This window comes from Aphis gossypii, chromosome 2 (assembly GCF_020184175.1).
Source record: "Aphis gossypii isolate Hap1 chromosome 2, ASM2018417v2, whole genome shotgun sequence".
Lineage (NCBI taxonomy): Eukaryota > Metazoa > Arthropoda > Insecta > Hemiptera > Aphididae > Aphis > Aphis gossypii.
The window spans coordinates 12411461-12436600 of NC_065531.1; the positions used below are offsets into that span (position 1 = coordinate 12411461).

General features: G+C 22.1%; 2 protein-coding genes across 2 annotated transcripts; both read right to left on the bottom strand.

The window, feature by feature from the left end:
• Positions 1 to 2671: 2671 nt before the first annotated feature.
• Positions 2672 to 6951, bottom strand: LOC114129038 (uncharacterized). The gene is made up of 4 exons (XM_027993661.2): positions 6850 to 6951; positions 6687 to 6740; positions 6539 to 6606; positions 2672 to 3421 (listed from the first exon to the last, which is right to left on the bottom strand). Exons 2-4 carry the CDS (start codon positions 6734 to 6736, stop codon positions 2949 to 2951), a joined length of 591 nt encoding a protein of 196 aa, XP_027849462.1. The 5' UTR covers positions 6737 to 6740; positions 6850 to 6951; the 3' UTR covers positions 2672 to 2948.
• Positions 6952 to 10547: 3596 nt separating this feature from the next.
• Positions 10548 to 12530, bottom strand: LOC114129048 (histone-lysine N-methyltransferase, H3 lysine-79 specific-like). The gene is made up of 4 exons (XM_027993671.2): positions 12364 to 12530; positions 11688 to 11725; positions 11281 to 11556; positions 10548 to 11170 (listed from the first exon to the last, which is right to left on the bottom strand). The coding sequence occupies exons 1-4, from the start codon at positions 12405 to 12407 to the stop codon at positions 10698 to 10700; spliced, it is 831 nt and encodes a 276-aa protein (XP_027849472.1). The 5' UTR covers positions 12408 to 12530; the 3' UTR covers positions 10548 to 10697.
• Positions 12531 to 25140: the final 12610 nt, after the last annotated feature.

Genomic DNA, 25140 nt, shown 5'->3' on the forward strand with positions numbered 1-25140 from the left:
AGTTATATATTTCAGTTTAATTTTATACATTTTATAAATTAATCCTATCACAAAATATAATACATAATAATATCATATACCTAATAACAGACAACATTATATACATAGCATTGTAGCTATAAAATCATTAAACATATTAATGCTTATAAAAAACACATTTATTTTATAAGGTATCATAATATTTTATTAAACAATTGAATTTTTTGGTTTTAAATTTTTATGTAAAGAGTCATTGTAAAATAACCATGCTCCTGTCTATCCAACAGTTAAGAGTAGTCATCAAAAATAAGATTAAATTGTTTTTTTTATTTATTTTTTTTAAATTTTTAAAGTATGTCTGCTAAATAACAGTACATATGTATATGAGTATTATATTAATATTTTTATCTTTATAATAATCATATGATAATTTTTTTAATAATATACAAAATATATGATTACGTTTATAAAGTCATTATTAATGAAAGTAATTTCGAATAATAAATTAATATACATCGCATTTGTCTCATACTAATAACAAATAAAGTAATATATACCTAATATAATCATGAAATATCATGATGTTTTTATGAATAAAATGTATATTATCTATTTAGGTATAAGAAATGTATGCGGTGCAAACTATGTGAAATTTATATTTTAAATTAAACATTAATTTAAAACGTTTTACTTTTTCAAAATCCATTTAACAACTACATAATTACATTTATCGTATTGCATAAAAACATTTTTCTGTAGTTATAAAAAATATTAATGTGTACGAACAATTATTAATAGACATGTTCTAAAGTTATATACCCAAATAGGTGGGTAGTGTTTTCTATAATGTGAAAAATAACAGTTGCTGTTATATTTAGAGTTCTAGATATCCTTGTTGTAGTTAATATTATACGGTACGCAAGTGCGTACTATGGGTCATTAACGGATTAATTATTCAGCATGGGCAATATTATCGATAACATAATATCATATTGTATACTAGTGTTGTCACTGTATAAGTTATGTATAAATTTATATAATACCGCATAAAATAACAATAGATTAGACTGAATACTGATTAGAGTGTAACATAAGCAAGGATATTGACTATTGTTTTATTCACATACCTATTTATAATATAAACAAACACGTCATGTTATGTCATTACGCTCAATAAGAAAAAAAAAATAATGCAGATTTCATTTTTATACATGAACGTATGATTAGATATTGAACTTATAGTCACTAATATCCACACATAAATAGATATAATACTATAATAATAATATATTGTGACAATAGATAAAAAGTTCATAGTTAACTTAAAAAATAAAATTGCTTTTTATCTTAAATTTTGGATGAAGTGATAAATACCTATATTGGTTTTAAAATTATGTGTATGTTTTTTGGCGACTCCATTTAAAGGAGCATACAATTTTTTCATAAATATAACTTATTTTTAAAATACAAAATTGTAATATATTTCAAATACTATTATTTATATTATTTAAATAATTACTTTTGATAATTAAAAAATCATTTAATAATTAAATAATATATTGTTTAAATTCTACACATAACTGCTCTTATATTGTATACCTAAGGCGCCGTCTTACAATATTGTATGTCTGTACGTAAGAAATAACAATACAAAAAAAAAAAGCAACAGCAGGAGCTCAGAATTATTTTTTTAGTTTAGAATTTTTAGCAATGAAAATGTTTAGATGCTCAAACAGTAGAATAAAAATGTAACTTCTGGGTTCTGGGTAACATAACTGCTACGATTTAGATTAATTTAGATTATAAGTTCAAGAATAAATATATAATAAATATTATCTATAATATATAATTTAAAAATATGTACCTTTTTAAATTAAAAGATAATCTTCATTGGAATATAATATTAATTTTAACTAACGAATTTTTCAGATTTTTAAGTTTTTACAAGAAGAATTTATGAGGAATATAATAATACCTAAATGAATTAGCTATAATATAATATGGAATTTTTTTAGATTTCTTAACAATAAAATAAATACATTTTTTAAGATTTTGACAAGTTTTGACAAATTTGAACTAGAAAGCTTATAAAAAAAAATATTATTTATAATTTTAAATATTTATTTAATGATATAGAGATAACTTAAGAGAGATCTTTTATCAAATTTTCAAGTTATTTGGTATGGCATAAAAAATTGTACTAAAAGTTATGAGGAAAAAAAATAAAATTTTTTAATTTTATGCTTTGGTCAATTTGGATAGAAGAAGTACTAAAAAAAAAAAAAAAAAAAATAGTATTCTAATTATTGTTATTTAAAAAAATCATTCTCAAAAGATGGTTTGAAGATGGTTTCAAAGTTATACACAGTTGATGTACCAATGCTAATTCCCTTTGAAAAACAATTGTAATTAGTAATTTATATTTATTAACTAAAGTGGTAGTTACCTATAAATTATAGCTTAGAAGTAATATATATGTAAAATGCAATATAAATAATATATAATAAGTTATATATATTTTATTGTACAATTATTACATTTTATCATAAAAAATTATATAAAATATCATAGTTTTACAAAAATCAAATTAACTTATTTATAAAAATGTTCACAATTTGAAATTAAATTAAACTATTATTTATATATTTTATTTTGATTTATAAATACATAAAATATGTTTCAATCACTGTGAACTTGATGTGGTTAATTATGATGTTAACACTACTTCAATAAAAATACATTGCTTCTTATCTACTTCAGTATATAAATATTTTATATTATACAGTGTTATTGATTTAAGTTTCATTAAAACGATTTTTATAATACATTAAAATATTAAAATTTATAAAATAATATTATACATCACTTTTGTATTGAATTTATAATATTATATAATTGTAATAAATAATTCATACATTAAATTGTACAAAACTTTATTTTCTATTCTACAGTTCATTTAATTAGTTATATTATGTTTCATCAGATGTTTTTTGATGCAATTCAGATTCATTTTCATCATATTCACGATGCAGAATATTCTCATAGTAACGCCGTTGTAAATAATTTGAACGTTGTGTAAGCTTTTTCTTCAATGCGTTTTCTTTCAATAGTTTTACTTGATGGTCAAATTGTTTTTTAATATCTTCTTGTTTATTTAGTAAATATTTTTGATGTTGTCTGTGTTTTACTAATTGTTGACGTTGGAAAAGGGTTTGCTGTGCTTGAATGTTCCAAAGGTGGTGATTTATTAAATATTCACTTTGTGGTTGAGGTTGTCTATCCCCATAAGTTCTCTGATGTATATTATGCTCTTCATTATTACGTCTTACTATTTCTGGTAGTTGAGATAACCTATTTCCTTGATTCCATTGATCGTCTTGTTTCTTGTAAAAAATGCCGTAGTTGTTAAAAGTTTTAAAATTATGTTGTGAAGTCTGAAATACTATACATAATATATATTATTATTATTTTTATTATTGCCGTTGTATCCCTTATAATTAATTTATATATATAATATAATATATATGTATAAATATAACGGCAATAATAATAATAATACAATTATTTTTCATTTTCGTTTTTTTTTAATGCATATATTTATTTTATTAGTTATAATTTTAAATTATCGTTATCTAGTATATTCTATAATAAAGCCAAAAGTTTATTAGTTTTTAAGCTGTTAAAATAACAATATTATAAAGATTGTAATTTAATATACCAATAAAATTATAAAACACGATTTCCATACATTTCCAAATTTTAATATGATTTACGTCATATTGAAGTGTTTACTGAACCAATTACATTTATTTCCTTTAAAAATTGGAATACTTATGAAAACATTTATTCAATGATTTTTAACTTGAGTTATAAAGAGTTTAAAAATTAAAATTAAATAGCAATATACACATAATTAAATCGTAAAAATAAGAAAATAAGGCATAACTTAATGTTGATAAATAATGTTATTTATATATTTTTAATATTTTTATACAATATTTAAGAATTACGAATAGTATTTAATTATAATAATATTTTAATTATTACGTTAATACTAATAATTATTGTTATAATAATAAAACGTATAAAACCTTTGTGTTTGAACTTAGTGGTTTATTTTTTTAAGAAAATAATTACTTTAAAAATATAAATAAAAACTTAACAAAGTTTTTTAAAGATAAATTATAGTGTGTGAATCTTGTTTTTTCTAAATTAAAAAAAAACTTAAGAGGCTAATTACATTTTGACGTGACACAACCCTATTTTAATAGTTGACGAAGATGAAAAGATTATGCAATGTAAATTGTAATTAATAAACAATTAACTGTTAATATTTTGTTAATGAATGTTGTTAGATAGATATTGCTAGTACTACTAATATTAAATTGACCACATAGGATGTATCTATGGAACATGCACTAGCTTGCCGATGACCCCCGGTGACACTTTTATAGTCGTATTGACGTGAAGTTCGTCCGCCGAAATATATTTCGTAATTCTCCAACCGTCGTATGATAATTAATCGATTGTATCTAAAGTTAAGTTATGTCTACAAATATCAGACCTAACTTGATTTTCGATGTAAGTAAATCTGTTAAAATAAGTGATAAATACATTTTATTTCACTTGATTCGGAACTCTACTCAGTCTTTGTTATAAATATAATTTGTGACTATATAATAGATATAGGCTACTTTTTAATAGATTTAAAGATGACATTTTAAGAATATAAATATCTAATGCAATATAACTTTAAAATAGTATACAAAATATTAACTATCAATAAGTAATTAATATATTATAATAATTTAATTGAGTATATTTTCTTAGAATAATTTTATAGTACCTACAAAGATTTAAAAAAATAAATAATTGTAGTTTTTTTATTTTGATTTCCAAAGAAAGTAAGCATTGATTCAAATTAATTAGCAGATTTCAAAATTATGCTCAAATACGAATGATTTGAATATTACTAGTCACAAATGTCATGCATCACAAATTCGGAGGATAATTTTTTCTTACTAAATAAGATTATTATACATTAAATAATTTACAGTAAAAAAGGGAGATAAAAAATATATATTTGTATTTCCACAAGACAGTTCTTAAGTAGAACAAAAGAGCTCAAGTATTTGAATAATGAATATAATATGTTCTATAAGTATATTTAAAAGACCTCTAGACTAAGTGTTAGAGCGACCTATTACTGGATGACTTCTTAAACAAGTAATCTCTTATAATTTTTAATTGTTTGTACTCCCTCAAGTCTTCATAAATATGTATACATTATTATGCCATGTTGTATAGATTATACACATTTTATTTTATATGATTATTATTTTTTTTTAATTGAATTTCTAATTTCCAAAAATCAAGTTATGAATGACTGTATTATTGAAAACAAAATTAGTGTACGTGCTAGGTGAATCATCTTAATGTTTAATCGTATTAAAAGTAACTTTCTTGAATTTCTCGTGTATACAAAAGGCGATAATTATTCAAAAATTGAAAACACTTATTATTTTACAATTTAATATCTATATCTTCAAAAGTTAGTAGACATTCACAGTACTTATATCATAACAAAATTCTTCTGAAATTATTATGGTATGCACAAAAAATTCAAATCTATCTAAAACTCAAAACTTATCATTTTATTTTTAATGTCCTATATTATGTCACAAATTAAACCTTCTAATTCAATGTGTATAATATAATATATAATACTGTCTTTTATAGCTTGTATCACCGCAAACATGCACTTCAATCAAAAATGTCCCTGATGTTTTAATTGCAAAATTATTTTCAGAAATTAAGAGCTATAACAATAAAGCGGTCCAACCATTTTGAAATATGCTGGTGACGTGATATTTTACAATAATTATAATAAAATATATTGTACTTTATTATTCCTTTATATATAATTAAAGCTTAAATTACTTTCATCATTCACCAAATATGCTTATCGTCAATGTTTATGTTGTATATATTGTGTATAATATGTTATGAATTATAATAATACAAGTATAAGCTTGGAGTTTTTGAAGTGATTGCATAGGACACCTTTTTCTAGAATGTCATCACGTTACAAATCTATAACCAAATAACTTTTACTTGTTGTATTTATGGACGTATAAAGATGATACATACTTTCTTTTATATAAAAAGTGAAACAAAAAAGTTTTTTATAAATTTAACTTGTTATTATTAGCATAAAAATGTAATAAATATTCACTAAAAATATTCATAAGATATTTCAAATTGATGTCTGGCCATTTTAGTTACATCAATTAATAATAAAAATAAAATAAATTCTTCGTAATTATTTTTAATTTACGCAATTTAATTTTTACAATTAATCGATATATTATCATATTATAATATTTAAATTGTGTATGCATTTTTCACCTACTTAATGTATATTAAATGTATTTTTTGTATAATTTATTTTTTAATATTTTTAATCATTCTTAATATAGATTATAAAAATTGAATTGTTTTCTAGACTATATTATTCTGAACTTAAAACCAAAATAATTTTAAATTAAAAATATTTTACCATTATTTTTTGGAATTGAATAAAATCGTGGAATGAATGGCCTTCCAAAATACATACCAATTGAATAACTAAAATCAAAACAAAAAAAAAAATCAAATATATATATAATATATTATAAATATTTTAAATAATTAAACTTAAAACTTACATTATGTTATGTGAAATTAAGCCCATTAATAACATGTACTTTAAAATCATCTCCCTGTTAGGAAAAGAAAAAATTAATTACTTTTTTACATTGATTGTAAATCAATGTTCATTTCAAGTATATACACATAGAATTATTATTAGCGTTATGTAAAATATATTACCATAAAACTCATATGCATTAATATAATTATAACTACAAGTGTTAAAAATTGCAAGTGACAATGTACCAATATGTTCTATTCATATTCCAAAACATGTTGCGCTTAGTTAAATAATATATAGCTACTATCATAGGTGTATTTTTGGTTAAGAATAGAATTACGTTAATTAGTTTTGCATTTCATTATTTATAATTTAAATGCATATTAATTTTTGTATGTCTGAAAAAAAAATAAACAAATTTACCAAAAGAATAGTTTTATAGTAAATGGCTAATGAGTAAAAATTAATAACTAACGGCTAATAAGTAACGATTTTTTTAGTAATTTTGAGCTGCTTAATAAGGTTAAAAGATCAAATAAATTTGAATTCAGAAATAAAATACAAAAATTAAAATATAAACTTATGAATGATTATAAACCAGTTATCTAATTGATCATATCACCTTTATTTTTATTTCCATATTGATATTACGCAATTCAAAATAATAATAATAAAAATAATGTCTAGCCATAAAATATTTACGTAAATTAATATTAAATTAAAAACTTTAGAATATAGTTTTTACTGCCAAACAAATAACAAAGAATATTGATTGATCTTCATATGAAATATAAATATTTTGTTTCCACAAAATTATAAATTAAATATTTTTTGTCATTAATTAAGTTTGAATCTTGCTAATAAGCTTGAAATAATTTAAATTTATACAGATAAAAATCTTTACTCTTTAAGTAGTACTTATTAAGCAAAAAATACATGTCATGTCATAAACAAAACAACACTGAACTATATCCTTCAACTATCCGCAGTATACGTTAATAGGTATTTTATAGCTTATAAGGATGGAAGCATTGTTTTAGAAAGAGTTAAAAAATGAATTTTCATATAAAACATATCTTTAGTGATTAAAAATAGTTGTATCCGTCATTTTTTTCTAAAAAAAAAAAAAACCAATGCATTAAATATTATATTATATTATAATAGTAAACAGTTTTTATTTTACATCATAATATTATCATGGTTATAGTTAGTTGTAATCCTAATATTATCTAAATCCAATAGCTTATACTCGTATTATCAAAATCGTACTACATTTAGTAATATTTAATAAATAGAGTTATTAAGAATTTAAGATAATATAAGTCAAAGGAGGCAATTTTTTTTTAGTCACGATCTACTAAAAATATACTTTACCTTTGAGGATCGACTTCCATAGAAATTTTTTTTCATTATTGAATAACTATAATTATTAAGAAACATATAGAGCGCGGGCCATAAAAATAAATTCTAACATGATCGACTTTTAAATTATCCACGATCGACTGTTTGGCAGCCGCTGATATAAGTCGTCTTATTTAAAGTTATAATACAAAAAAGTTCAAAAGAGTGGTCAATTTCCACATCATCGCTTCAAATATTATACTGCAAGAAGATATTCAAAACATAAGTTTAAAATGTTTATACAAAGGTTGTATAGTCACCGTGGGTAATATAAAACGATTTAATGTGTTTTACAGTTAGAAGAATTTTAGTAAATGAGTATAATATTTTATTCAATTGGCCGTTAAGAAAAATTAACTTAGTAAGATAAATTTGTCAGTAATATTTAAGTTATTGGATTAAACAAGAAAACAATTTTAGATGCATAGATTATTCTTGTATGCAATGTTAATAGAATGAATATTATACTTGATAAATTATTTAAATTTTAATGATTAAAAGGACTTTAAAGCATAGGCTAAGGTAAAGTACTACTATACAATCATTATTTTTTTATCAGTTTATTTATTTTTGTTACAAGAAACAATGACTATTGGGATATATGGGATTATTTAGTTAAGAATTGGAATAATGTAACATATATTGAACAAATTAACATAAAAACTGAATCAGTGAAGAATAATACTTCGAAACTGAATAAAAAGTAAATATTTTTATGAATTAAATCAAAGGGCTCTATTATTATATGGAATAGGAGTAATCAATTTGCACACCATACAACTTATTATAAATATATATTTATATACACTCATACACATTTTTTCATTGTTATTATAGCCTTGTTATCTATTGAATATTAAAAACATTATTATGTATTATTTATATAGGTAGGTAATTATATAAAATACTCAAGTTTGAAAGTGTAATATTTTTTTATCAAAAACAAAAAAAAATATCTATAAGTAATATTTTCATGAATTATGAAAGATAAACGTTTTTAATCATTAATTGAACTTTGTATTATACAGAAGTAATAATTTATTATTTAATCCCAATGTTAAAAGATTCTAACTAATTAATTGTTATTATATTAAATAATTATTTTTATTGTTGGTATTTTTATTATACACTACCTACTTTGAATAATGATTATGATCTAGAGAAGTTGTCAATGAAATTTCTGAATTTATAGTGCTATTTTTTTATTATTTATAAAAATCCGATAGTAATTATTAAAATTATATAGGTAGTGTTATGTAATTCTGATACAAGAATAAAATTAATGGTTAATTATATTCATGTGGTAGCATATTGATATTGTAATAAATTGTAATAATCATTCTTCTGTTTAAATGTGTTAGTTCTTAATTATATCCATAGTTTTGTCTCAAAAAAATAACGTCATTGTAATAATAGTTGTATGTATAACAATATTATTCATTCTACATTATCATTATTACGGTTATGTGATTTTGAATTTTCAATGTGGAACTAAGAAAGGACCATATTAATACAGGTGTTGATTCTGAGTGAAGCAATTCGAACATCATTGTTTTTTTCTTTATATTACTGTTTTATCTGTAATCTACCAACGCGCAAAATTCATTAAATCATCTTTAATGTTTGTAATATTCATGGTTTTCATTCATATTTTTACTGAATATTTTGGCACAAATAAAAGGTATCTTAATTTAATGAATAATTAAAAAATAAAATGAATTCGTGAGAAGTTTAACTAACGAAGATATATGAGATCATAAGATATCGTAAATCAAGTCTAGTATATTTAGAATCCAGATATGATTTTGATAAAGTAATTTTTTGATTTACTTAACAGTTTATTGAAGCATCAATCCAAAACGGATATCACAAAATATTCACAATGAATTAACTAAACGTGACTTGTGATATAAAAAATGAGACGAGTGACTGAAAACAGGTTAGGTATGCTGTTTTGAATTTCATATTCTTGCTAATTAATTAAATTTCAGAAATGACTTTCATGAAATCTATATCTTATTGTTTGTTAACAGTGCATTTTAAGTTAGTTCTACTACAATTTGGTTTTCAAATGTTGTTTTTATAAAAACATTTAAAACCTATATTAAAAAAAAAAAATAAAAATCTATTGAAGGAAGGAAGTGTGATATTTAGTATACCTATCATTATATTACGGAAATTGTAAGGTTTCAATTAAAATTATTTTTTTACACTTAATTATATTTTAAATAATAATTTTATATGATTTATTTATTAGTTATTAGATAACAAATAATTAAGTTAATAGGTATATTTTATTTTGAAATTTATAAATTTTTTCTTATATATAACACTTAGGTTATTGAGTACAAAAATATTTGTATCTAGTTAGGTTATTTTTAATTGTTAGTATTATTCATACTTCTAACGATTTTATTTTAATTCCATAAATAAATAACACTTATATTAGGTAATATTATTTCATAAATAAATCATGTAGGTAATAAAATTGTATATTGTATAAATAGTTTTTTTTATATATATATATACAATCATTTCTGTTCAAACATACTTTTTGCTATATATTTAATTGTTTTAATTATTCTTAATGTATTTTGTCTGTAGTTTTAAAATAATAATACCTTCTTTAAGTTGTTGAAGTTTTACGTGGTTTTCTAGCTACTTTTTGTGGTGCTCTTGCTTTTTGTTTCAATTTCTCTTGTTCACATCTTTTAAATCTTAATTCTTCTTCTTCGCGTAATTTACGATCATCTTCTATTTTCTTTTGTTCATTTTTTTCTTCTTCTAAGATTTGCTGTTCAGCTTCTTTTCTTTCTCTTTCTATTTCTGCTTCGTCAAGTAATCGACGTTCTATCTCTTTTTGTTTTTTTTCTAATTCATCTTCCTCTTTTTGTCTTTTTTTTAGTTCTTGTTGTCTTTGAACTTCCATGTCTAATTCACTTTGTATTCTTCGTTCTTCTAAAGCTTTCTGCTGTGCTTCTGCTTGTTGCTGTTGTTGTTGCAACAATTCATTTTGTAAATTGTTTTGTGGTTCTACTTGAGGTTGTTGAGCGTATGGCAATGGAACTGGAGTTTGAACAAAATTATTTACGGCTGGATCTTAAAAACATTATTAAAATTGGATTAAAATAATAATTAATAGTAGTTTTTACGTTCAATTGAAAAATAATTCTCATTTAAGTTATATAATTACAAAGATTAAAAAATACCATAGTATTGATTATAAGGTTGATATCTGTTTTGCATGTTTATGAGTTGCATTAATGAGATCATTCTGGCATAGGTTGACATCAATAATAAAGATAATTGTTGCTGATTTATGGGATTAAACGGAAATTGAGGTTGGAATCCTTGCATCATTGATTGTTGCGGGATTGGATACATATTTTGATTTCCCTCCATTGGCGAATATGTCATGTTTGAAGAATAAAGTTGATCTTCTCGTCTCATCGGTGGTATTTGTTGAGAACCAAAGTTAAGATTTTCTAAAATAATTAATTGAGTTGAAAAAAAAATTATATATATATATATATTATATATTAATTTGATTTGAGTTAGTGCTCTTATTAAAAAAAATATATGTTTATTTAAAGTTTTGTAATAATATTAAAATTACCTTGGTTAACATTTGGAAAAATTGAAGTTCCAGCGAATCTAGAAAAAAATATAGGTACCAAATAACATTTTTTCAATAATATATTGTCAGCGATCATTATAAATAAATTTGTTAAGTACCTTACCAGTTTTAAATATGTACATTGCACTATCAAGTAAATAGGTACAGTTTTCATTTATTCATAATCGGGTCTTTATCATTACATTAAAGTTACGTACAATTATTCAAAATCTACTACATAGTCTGCTAGTTAGGTCTAATATCTACATTTTAAGAAAATTGATTTCATAAAGCTCAGTTAGTATTTTAATTATTAATGAACAATAATTCATTTCAACTCAAAAATGCAGATGAAGATCCGATGCGGTATGGTAGGAAGTGTAAATAAATGTTTATTGTACAACCAGAATTAGTTACCACGCAAAATTATTTTTCAACAAATAAATTAGATAAAATAAAAAATAAAAACGTCTACTGTGTTGAAATAATAGCATCTTATTTATTTTATTAATATAATATGTAGATATTATTGTTAATTAAAAATATAAAAACCTGAGTATTGATAAAATATAATAATATAGGTATATAATATTTAATTAATTAACCAAAGTTTATAATAATGTTTTAAAATGGTATTGTGCTTTTCTTAGAATGATATAATTTTAAGAATACTTACGCATTAGTCAATCCGACAGATAAAACAATTGATGTTAAAAACATTATTATTAACTTCAAATAGATATGTGCTTTCAAACAGTACCAAAAATCATATATAATAAACACTATGCCAATACTTTAATACTTTTAATGTGATGTATATTATACATTGTGATGCACGTTATACCTATTTATATTAGTAAATAATATATGCTAAAATATTTAGCTCACAAATGTTAGTAATTAAGGTTGAAAAATAAACAATATTGTTCTGTTATTATTTTAAACACATATTTGTATTTCATAATTATATAAGTATACAATATAATATATAGATAAGTGTAAAATTACAAAAAAAAAAAAAAACTGGGCAGAGTGATTACGCTGTTTTATAGATGAAATAAAAATTTTTGGCGTAAATGTTTTTAAATATAGTTGTTTTTATTTTCATCTTATAAAAAACTGAAAAAAAAATGGTGAGTTGGAACTTTTTGTCAAACAAATATTTTGTTTATTTAAAATATATTAATACACAATCCGTACAACAAATAATAAGTTCAATTTACAAATTTGCAAGAGGTATAAAGTCAAGAGGCATAAGTGAGGGAGTCATTCAATGAAGGCACTCTAAGTATCTTAAATATCTTATATCAAAATATAATAATAATAATAATAAGATTTTTTAAATTTTTATCAAAATTATAATTCCAATAACATTTGTTTACTTCAATTATATTGATATGCAATCGACGCGTTGAATTCATATTTATTAGAAGGATTTTAACCCTTGCAAAATGGTTTGAGGGTAATATGTCCAAAGATTCAATTGAAATGGACGTGGAGATAGATCTGCTAGATTTTCATCATTAACAAATTTGTAATTTAAATGAGTGAGTTATACGATAACGGTATATAACACATAAGGCGAATAACCATGTAGAGACTATCAATCCAATCGAAGATTAAAATATGTTGAAATGGGAATGATACTACGTTATAATTTGGTCTTTCTTAATGAACTTAAGAAAAATAGAATCTAGAAAGAATAGCTACATATTTGTTCAAATATTAAAAAAATAAATAAAAAATAAAATAAGTATTTGGAATCAAAAAGGAGTAATTCTTAAAAATTATATTTAATAATTTTAATACTATTTAAAATTATATCATGTCTAGAAAAAAAATATAATATACCATATACGTTTAGTGTATATATTTTATTTCAAGTTCTTATTTAAGACTATTTATTTTTGATTTACAGTAAAAAAATTAAATCGATTTTGTTTTTACCTCCCTCTGAGTTTAAGATTGAACCATTTTTACTACTCTAAAATGCGATGATAGAAAAATAAATGAATAAAAATACACCCATCATTGTTTAACCTGCAATATTGCTATTTCTCTGCTTAACATAAACTATACATATTGATAACTTTAAAACTTGAAAAATTAATGTGAATATAAAATTAAGTAGTAAGCCTCTATATCTATTAAAAAGTTGTAAATATGTGGCTATAACGTGAAAAAGTAAAATGTTTAATGTGCAAATAAATATTTTGAAAATTATCAAACAAAAAAATATATAAATTAATCTTTGAAAAGTATATTGAAGTAAATATATAAAGCTCTTAACGTATATATATATATATATATATATATTATATTAATAGATTATCATTTCTAGTTTTCAATAATAATTTTGCTTATTATATTTATCAATTTAATTTTATATTTTATGTATATAGGTAGGTATAATAGGTACATATTATATTGTAATTTAGTTATGCTACTTATAGTACACATTGTTATAAATATTTCTAAAACTAATATGGACATAATAAAATTATAGCCAAAATAAAATAAATTATTCAAGTACTTGCATATTTTTTTTACAAAGTTACTCCTGTACTATAAGTAGGGTAATATAATATGATAGTACTTCTCATGAACTTTAATACTGTACGTATAATTTCAATTATTGCTGATATCTTGAATAAATGGTGTTTAATATAGGTATGAAAAATGGACACATATGGTTAATATGGAATAATGAGACTACAAGTTCGTCTAAGATAGTAGTGCCAGAGTCTCTAGAATGCTATCCACAAGAAATCCGAAAAAATTTAAGCTAGCTTTATGTCATTCATCAACTAAAATATTGAATCAAGTAGGTTAATAAACGAAAAGAAATATTATGAGACGGATGATTAATATTGAATATTAACACTGAAAAAAAGTATGAAATTAAAAAATATCTTTTAATAATTTATTATTTAATGCAATCATGCATATATATATATATATACGTAAAATACAATTGTAATAATAACTACTATAATAACATTTCAATTGGTGTGCACAAGGTGATAAAATAATTTTACCTCATAAATTTAACCTGTAAAACGTTATTTGATTTGTACCTGTCTGTAATTGTAATTCCCTTTTTTGCGTAATCGTGTTATATTCGTTATTAATGAACACAATTTTTTATTCATCGACATTTATTTTTAATTGAGGAAACCGTCTAGATGTATTAAAACGGATAGCTTGAAAAAGTAGATTGAAATTATGAACATTTTATTACAATGTAAAGCAATAACTACTTAAATAAATTAAATAAATGACTAATACATTTACAGTTTGAATATCTGATCTATACTACTCAATTGATATAATAAATTTAGTATACATTTTGAGATTGATTATCTTGGCTAAATATTATATGAATAGCAAAGACGAGGTAGATATCGTACTTTTCTGAATATTGAAGTAGTAATTTATTCGAGATCAAGAAATTTAAATTTATTTTATACTAAAAGGGCATACATACCTACCTACTTTAAATGTTTAAAAATAAATTATTTTACATTATACATTATAGTTTATTTATTTTAATAATAACTTAACACCAAGTTTCAGAGGTGTCTCCGGGTTTCTAATAAATAAATATAAAAGTAGAGAAAATGTTATGTTAAAGTATAACATCTATTTAATATGATATTTGTATAAACATAAAATACAAAATTTTCAACCATGATTAAATTTCGTTAAAGGGTTTTAGAAAAAATACAAGCTGCACACAGTTTATGAAAGTATATATTATTATAATATAATTTTTTTTTCTTTTTGAATATGTATTGCCTTTAAATGACTGAACCATGTTATATCATGTTATATCGCCGTTTATAGTTTAAACTTAAAAACGTCGAAGCGCTAACTATATGACATATATTATGTTATCATTTGAGTATATTCATTAACACATAACTTATTATAGATTATAGCTGAATAGATAAATATAAATTTAAATTTAATATCAAATATGAAAATTACTACAGTTTTAAGTTTAAGGTATTTTTTTAAGTGTTTAAAATTTTAAAATACATAATACAGAATATGGAGATTCAAAAATATAAATTTGTTATCTATTTGTATAGTATTAATAATTAAGAAAACAGTATTAGAACGATGTAAAAATTCAAACCTATAACAGTATCAATATGATATGACGCCTTATAAAGAACAAAAGCTTAACATATCTACCAAACTTCCATCACTTAATATTTAAAATATTCTATAAAATTTAAAATATTTTGATATTTTATCGACTAAATGAAACGAGAATATCGATTTAACATCTTGTATTCAATTTTTTTTATGTAATTGAACCTAACCTAGCTAACTGCATAAATGTTGTTATTTTCTTTAAAATTAATTTAATTAACGTAATAATATTTCAACCCAGGGAAGGGATACAAATTAACTAAAATTGAACTATAAAACGCAACTTTTTGAAATGATAAGACAGGCAGCGGCCTGAGGGTGAGTAGGATTTTTATTAAAAGAAGGATTTATATGTTAATATATTACTTAGGATTTGGTAATAATGTTTTTTTTCGTGACCAACATTGTCATGTACGTTAAAAAAACACAACCTAAACCGTAGCTTTTTAATAATTATTATAAACTGGATTTAAGTGCCCAAGTCGTGTTAATACAATATGGATTCTTTCTAAACCACTAACAAGATTACATGGCGCCAAATGGGTACACCGTCAATCTCTCTAAATTAGACTTTGGTTTTCTATAGCCAATACTTTTTTTTTTAATAGTAAACATATATTTCCATACATAAAGTTTCATTAATAGGTACTAATAAAAATTACAAATTTAAAAATATAACGATTTTAGATTATATTTTAATATTTTAAATTTAAAATCGATACATTTTATCATTGTTATATTATTGTAATAATCAAATGTATAAGTTAGTGTATGTAATTTATCACAATTTCAATTATATTTAGTTCATTGTTTTCAGGGAATATTATGTTAAAAACGTTTATAAAATAAAAACACTTAAACTTAATTTTTGCTTTACTAAAAAACGTTATTATAATGCTATACCTAATAACAATCATCACTTTTAAACATACCTTTTCAAGCGGAAAACTCATACGCAAAATTCGTGACCACTCTAACCCACTCTAAATACTCTGAATACTATACATCTAAAATAGAATTTCATGACATCGTATAGCGTACCTCTATAATAACATCGTCTATATTAATACATTTTTATGTACTTTCAGTTTTCACGTCAGAAAATAATTATATTATACAATGTGTTATACACCATACTATATTACATGTGTATACAGGTGATTATTTTAATAGTGAACACTTATTATATTTACTTATTATAGGTTACGTTGTTACATAAACATCATCTGAATCTTCACTGTACCTATTTATATTATATTTTGTCATATTAACTTTAAGTTAATACATTATGTCAATCAGCATAAAACAAGCATTAGTTGTTGTAAAAACATTACAAGCATGAACGCATGCGCTGCGTATAAAATACATGAGTAGTGTGTATTACAATACTGACACGACTTTACCTTCATTACATAAAGTACCTTTTAGATTGTTTGGAAATGTAAGTTGCAAACAATCTCACTAAAACGTATTTATTTTTTCCTAAGTTTTTAGATCATGACGAATATTTTAATTTCTCAGTTTGTTACCGAATTGTTTTGAAACATTTTTATATAAAATCGTATTGAATATTTAGTTTCTTTAGTGATAAAAATATAATGTTTATGAGTTTCTGTGCCTTCAAATTGTGTGTATGGCAAAAGCACTCTGAATATTGTATAGATTATTTGCACCTACGGATAGGCTTAATATAATATGTATTCTATACATATCTCACTACATGTACCATGTAGTAATTTTTCACATATTCATGTAAAAGATGTATACACTTTATGGAAAATTGTACATAATGTATCATAGATATATTAAAATTATTATTGCACTTAACTGATGTCACTTTCTGAAGGTTCAAATAAATATATCACATTAGGTTTTTCATTTGTAATTTTTAATCAAAAGTGAATTTCATTAACATTGAACTAATTAAAAATGAATTACCTAACTAGTCTCTTTGGATGTTTTGTAAACCCTTATTCATTTATCAAATCAACGAAATAGATTTATTTTCATAAACTTGTTATTTTATACATCAGATTAAGAGTAAATTTAGATATAAAATATAAAACTAATGTGTTTAATTATATTTTTAAACAATAAATTGAAATACAAAATAAAACTTAATAAACTAAAAAAATTCCAATCTTTATAATATGCTAGACCTTCGAAAATAGAATAATAATCATAATTTATCTTTTATGATATTTCAAAGACTAGGTTTCTTTGCTTCGTTTTTTTGTGATATATAACACTTTTATGTCAATGCTTAACAGCTACGCATCAGCATCTTAAATTACAGGAAAAAGATTGTTTGAAAAATCAAAGTTATTTTTGAAGTAATTTATTAAAAATATCCTTAAATTTATTCATTGTTAATTTTATACAATAGAAAATGTTAAAGAGTTCAAATATCATATTATTATATGATGTTATTTTGACTAATATTCTCAATTTCAAAAAAAAAAATTTATCCCATAACAAACATAGTACAAAATAAAATAACGAGTCGCTCAAATATATTATTAAATCAATTATATTGTAAAATCAGACTTAATTAGGTATATTAACTTTTTTTCTCATAACACTACCTAGATATATTGATGGATTATTTTTACTTAAAAGAATTTGGCATTTTTCACTCTACATTGTTAATATAGAAATAGTTATGGAATTTACATCAAAATTTAAATAAGTGTTTATCGTATTCTATCTAGGTATATAAAATAAATAAAAGCATTGATGATTAAATAATGATACTGGATAACAGAAGTTATATTTATTTTATAATTTCGATCAGGTCGATTTTAATATGTTTGTGTTATAGAGATGTATTATAACTTCAGTTAAACCTAGATTAATATAAAAGTATGTAATATTATGTTACAGATATTATTAGTTAATGTTATGTTTTGCTAATTTTTACTACAATAGTTTATAATTAAGATGATCGATTCGTTTTATAGTTATAATCGTTATAATAAATTTAGTTAAAATTATTTTGGAATTATTAATACTTTAAGCTGTTAATATATTACTCGTCTTTTATTAGTACATACTTTTGAAGTCGAAAACAAATAAAGTTGATAGAAATCTAATACTATTACAAATACTATATATCGTCATCGATAAATTAAAACAAAAATTAAACACTATAAATTATTTAATATTATTATAATCTAAATTAAAATACAATAGATTAATAGATGTATACCATTATTTTGAAATATACATACCTATATATTTTTTTAATTTTAATTACTTTAATTTCATATACGTGCAATTTTAAAAATAAATATAAATTTAATTACAGCTGGTACAGTTGATTACATTTGATGGAAGTTTATTTAATATATCGAAAGGCGTTAATAAAAGTTAACTATTAATCTCACATGTTTCCTAGAGTGGTTATTTGATGTAGATGGAATAGTATAGTTTCTTTTCACGAAGTACACACTAGAAAAAAGAAAAATTGTTTTGTACTTAAAATTGTTTGTCTTGATCAACTTTATCGTAACTAACAGCTGACACCATACTGTAAATCACGAATAAAGGTTTGAAACCAAATAAAAAATAATGAAAAACTGAAATAACTCGATATTGTAAAAGAAGTAAATTAGTTATTAAATTAAGAATGGTGAAAGAATGATAAATGTATTATATTTAATCCAATTAAAAATATATGTATGTATAGTGTATACCAAAGATTTGATTGAAGTTTAAAAAATAAAATAATAACTTTTATAGTGTAAGTAATATTATATTAATTATTGATGATAATATATTATGAATGTAGTATTACATTACAGTATTAAAGTTATCTATACAGAATATACTATAATTTAAAATTTAGCATTTTAGTCATATTTTACTAAAATTTCCCACACTAATGATCAAATTAAAATGTTTAAACTTGTATACTATTTACAATTTTCAATGATACAATAACAAAACATGTTTTTCAAGTTTTTCATTTAATCCTATCATATAATAATAATAATAAAAATAAAAATAAAAATAATTTATTTTAATTAAGAATATATTTGTTTTATAAACTAAATACATAATATTATACCCTATAGTAGTATCGAAAATCGTTACTCTTCAAAAATCAAAATGTGTACCACGTTCCTAACTTGTATCGTTATAAAATAATCTATCTTGAATTTCATGATATTAATGATATTCGTGACTTGAATTTTTGAATAAAAATTAGAGATTTAAATAAAATGTGATTCATTTCTCCAAAAATCAGGATGGTCTGATTAATTTAGTAATACAATTATTTTAAATGTAGGTAATATCATTGATTTAATATAATTCGTGTTTGCCTATCAATGTATCTCGATCTAAAAAATAAAAATAAAAAATGTTATACTGCATTTTTAGTTATTTCCAAATGGCCACGCTGCTGAGAAAAAAAATCTTATACCTGTCAATTGTTATTAAAATATATTTATTGTTTAGCAATCACCACAATCTCAAATTGTAAATTATCATTTTGTTCACTAGTAACTAGAGTGGTTAATATCATAGTAGATAGCTAAAAACTATTTTTTATAATATATACTATAGTAACCTTACTTTAGAAATCGTGATGAGTGACAGCATTGACAGCTAGATATTAAACATTTGCGTTTTTCATATAAACTGGAAAACATTACATAAATACCTAAGGTATGAACTTAAAACAAAACAATGACACCTCATTCAGTAACGATAGAGTTTTATTTTGTTAATATTTAAAAAATGATATAATATATATTATCGAATTGCAATCGTGGGTAGAGTTTATAACTTATAAGTGACGTTATCTGTTGCATAAATATTTTATACATACAATAGGTGTCTAAAATACATATCTATTTTATATTAAGAAATTCAATACTCAAATCACTAATTGGAAATCCGATACATTGAAAAGTGTTCAATAGATAGATATATTATACGCAACGTAAGATGAAATTCAACTATTGACTATAATATATTTTAACAGTTATTGTATACGTGATAATATGAACACATCTACCTACAGATTAGTAATAATTATCATTTGACATGTTTTTAATTAGTATTGATCTAAGTACATTTTAAAATATTATGATTTTAAACATAGTTAAAACAATTCAAGATTTTATTATAGTATAAGACGTAAGTATAATATTGAAGTTAATACTAACTTTTAGAATTTATCTAGTCCAAACAATATTGTACCTTCAAAATATTAACGTTTAACTTCAGAAGATATTAAGTTTTTTTTTTTTTAATAAATATATTGAACACTAAATCTAAAAATATTAAAATTAAGAAAATTGTTGTTTTTATGTTGAATAATAATTAAATATTACCAATATATAAATTAATCAACATTTTTTTATGTATATTTATTACGTTTCTGTTTTTATATTCGAAATAACAATTACATACAAGTTTAATAAAATAAAAACTAAAAAAATAACAACATAGCTCACTCCTTTTTATTCAATAATGCAGTTATTTAAATTTGGATTTTTTAAATATAAGTATTTTAACATCATATTATGATTTCAAAATTACATTGATAGATACACTATCAAAATTTACAATTTGTAAAAATAGTTCTAGTGTAATAAATACTAAATTCAATATTTTGAATTAGGTATATCATCGTTTCAAAAAAAAAATGATCCACTTAATATACAATAATAAAGGGGGAAAATGGGGAAATTGTTGAAAAACAGATGTCTGTATTGTAATAAAAAAACTCCTTAAGTAGAATAAAAATTCTTAAGAATTTTAAAATATGGTCTTTGAGTGATATTTCAAAATTAAGATTTCAATAAAAAAAAAAAAAAAAGCATGTTTAGTGATCACTCCGTAAAATGGTCTACGAAGCATTTAATGCAATAATTTAAATTATTATATTCTTAAATGTCTTTCCAGTTTATCATACTGTAATTTTTTTCAAGATTATCATCCTATTGCCACGGAGATAATTAAAAAATTAAAAAAATATTTCTTTTTAATATACGAGTATTACAAAATATATCACAATAAATGTTTATTATATCAGTAATTTGTGTTTATATTTTTTGTACATTTTGCGCTACAAATAGTTCCTATTATTTCGTAGTATAAATTGTGCTTAAATAATCTTTGTATTTAAATTCAAATGTAATTTAGTTTACACAAATATATACTCGTACAGACAATATAAAATACAAATTATATAAACAAGTACTTTATGAAGAATAATTAAAATAATATTTGTCTGTTTTAATATTAAATTAAAATATCGGTATTAAATAAATCAGCATTTCTTAAATTGTGTTCCGTGGAACTCTAGGGTTCCGAAAAACTAAAGTGCTTTTTTTCAAAATTTTCAAGAAAATCTAAATAAAGATTAGTAGTGACTAGCGGGAAAAAATATTTCACGCGTAACAACTATTGAAACAAATTACAGAGTCTAATTATCGAGGTGTAATAACTTATTGTTGAAAGCTAAGTGAACATAAAAAAGGTTTCCACGGATAAAAAAGTTTAAGAAACGCTGAAATAGGTTATTATTTATTATAATTGAAAAAAAAAACATTGATTAATATCTATTTTAATACATGTATAATATAATGTGTTTAAACTTTTTTATATGTTGTAGTACCTACTCACAACATACCAACATTTCTACATAAGGTATGCTATTATACGTTGATTTAAAATTCATACAACTCAATTATTGTTATTAGAAAGACAAAATTTAAACTTTAATAGCTCACAGAAATTTAAATATCACTGTACAAAAGATTGCTGTAAAATATTAGTCACTACGATCTGAAAGTAAGACTGACGACGAAGTTTAAATGAAGCGGTAGCACATTCCGCGGGATTTTTGTTTTTAAATTGGATTTTCCCGGTGACCATAAATTTATAGATGGTATAAGGTGTCGGCCATAAATAAGTGACAACGTGCACAACAGTAAAATTAAACTTGTATCAAAAGTTCAAAAAAAGAAATTCACATAGATATTTTGTATAAAAAGAATGTATAGTGCAGAACGACGTGCGTAAAATGAATCTACCTACTTAATGCATTTAAATGTAACTTTATGGTGCAAGACAGTAATCATTTTACTAAATGAGCACTAACGTCATAGTATATATTATATGGATATACTTCTTATAAATAAAAAAAATATATAAATGAAATTTTTTCGCGATTTATATTTTTTGTACACTTATATTTTAAAATAACAAAAATTGTTTGAGAAAATATCATTATTTTCAGTATTAATATCCAATTTCATCAACATTTGATATTCAAACTCTTATAAAAAATAATAACCGTGTATTTTTAATATTCAGGTTATTCATTTTTGAATTACAATAAAACAACAAAATCAAACGAATTTTTTGAAAACTGATAATGCGTAAATAATATTGTTATTCCGTAAAATTTTTGAAAAGTACTAGAATTCATTCACTCTTGACCTCACGATGAATCGAACAAATCCAATTTTTTACTAAATATAAGACTTAAGATTAAAGTATTTTATGTTTTATTGCATATCGATAATAAATATGTTTGAGCAATATTTAACTTATTATTTTTGAAGCTGTAGGAGCTAAGAGTATTTTGGAATTTTTTAAAATATATTATATTTCAATATCTACAGTCACGTAAATAAAAAAAAAAAAAAAAAAAAAAAATGAAAAAATGACGAAGTTAGTAGGTAAATTATTATTCTGTTATAGGCACTAGGTACTTTTGATGTATAGGTAGCACTTAAAGTATGTAAAGACAATATTATGAGATATTATCGCTACTCGAAAAATGTTCGTATTACACACTGGGTAGGTTTATATCACATACAATTTCTTTTTAAACAAATTATATTATTTATTATATAGTTACTTACAGGCAATTCACCTTTAAAAATATAATTTGTTTTCACTACTATATAATATGAAAGTGAAGGCATATTAAGCATTATTGTACGTAGATTGATATCATATTTTCATCTCCACTTAACTTTAATATTTTAAATTGAAAAAAGTTGAAAATAGTCTATTACATCCGATTAATTTGTTAATCCAGTACAAAAATAATTTTATCTCTATCATCAAAAACTCGAAGACTAAATAAAAGTAATATAAATATACACATTCAAAAAAGTCACTTTCTGTAAGTTTTTTTAATGTTATATTAATTAATTTTTATCTACCAGAAAATGTTGTCATAGTGTATAATATCAATTATCTGTTTATATAGTGTTACAATGAATTTGTTGAGTATGAATCTTGTTAAAGTCAAATGCATTTCGATTTACGAAAAATATTATAAAATAAAATTTTCATAACAGACAGATAGTACTTACAATCTATACAATTGTCATGGAAATAAGATGTCACTTAACATTCCAGGTTATTTTCAATTTTCTCTAATCTTGGTATTTTTAGAGTGTGTCTGACATACCTGTTATTGCATACTGAAAATTCATTTAATCTTTTATTGATAGTTAACGTTACACAAAAATTAATTTTCATAAAACAAATTCCAAGAATAATATTGAATGAAACAAACGTTTACATTTATTAACTGTGAATTTTCATAACATGTCATAAAAAATAAACTCTATAATGTTCAACATTAAGATGTGGATCAATGCCATAAGTTTTATTTTAGAAATCACTAATATGATTTAGAATTTAATAAAAATATTCATACAAATAAGATTATCAAAACTGTTTTAACGTTAAAAAAGTGTTAAATAATTCTATTAGGTATAAATGGTTTCTTTTACGTTTTATTAAAAATGTATAAATATGTACTAAACTTCAGTACGTTTTTCTCATTCTTTAATCATGTGACCTGAGCATAATTTCATGTAAAATAAAAGTTTTTATAATCTTGATACTTAAATGACACTGAAATATATGTTGAAAATTGTATTAACTCTAAATGTAGACTGTTGTTTATTTCAATTAGTCCGGTTAAAAGAAAAAGTCTTAAGAAAAGAGTGACCAGTTAAGTACTTTTAAAATATATTTTTAATATCTTATTTTGTAGAATATTTTTTTTTTTTTAAATACATACAATTTCGTTTTAATTCAAAAGATTAAATTCAAGCTCAATAGTTAAATACATTTATTATTAACATTTATGATGAGTATAATAAAAAATGTATTGGTTGAATTATAGTTTTTGAATAGTTAGAATACTATACATATTGAAATGAAATATTTACTTGTATAAAAGTTAATTTAATCAAAGTTAAAATGAAAATAAATTATTATAACTTTATAAAATATATTGTCTATATGA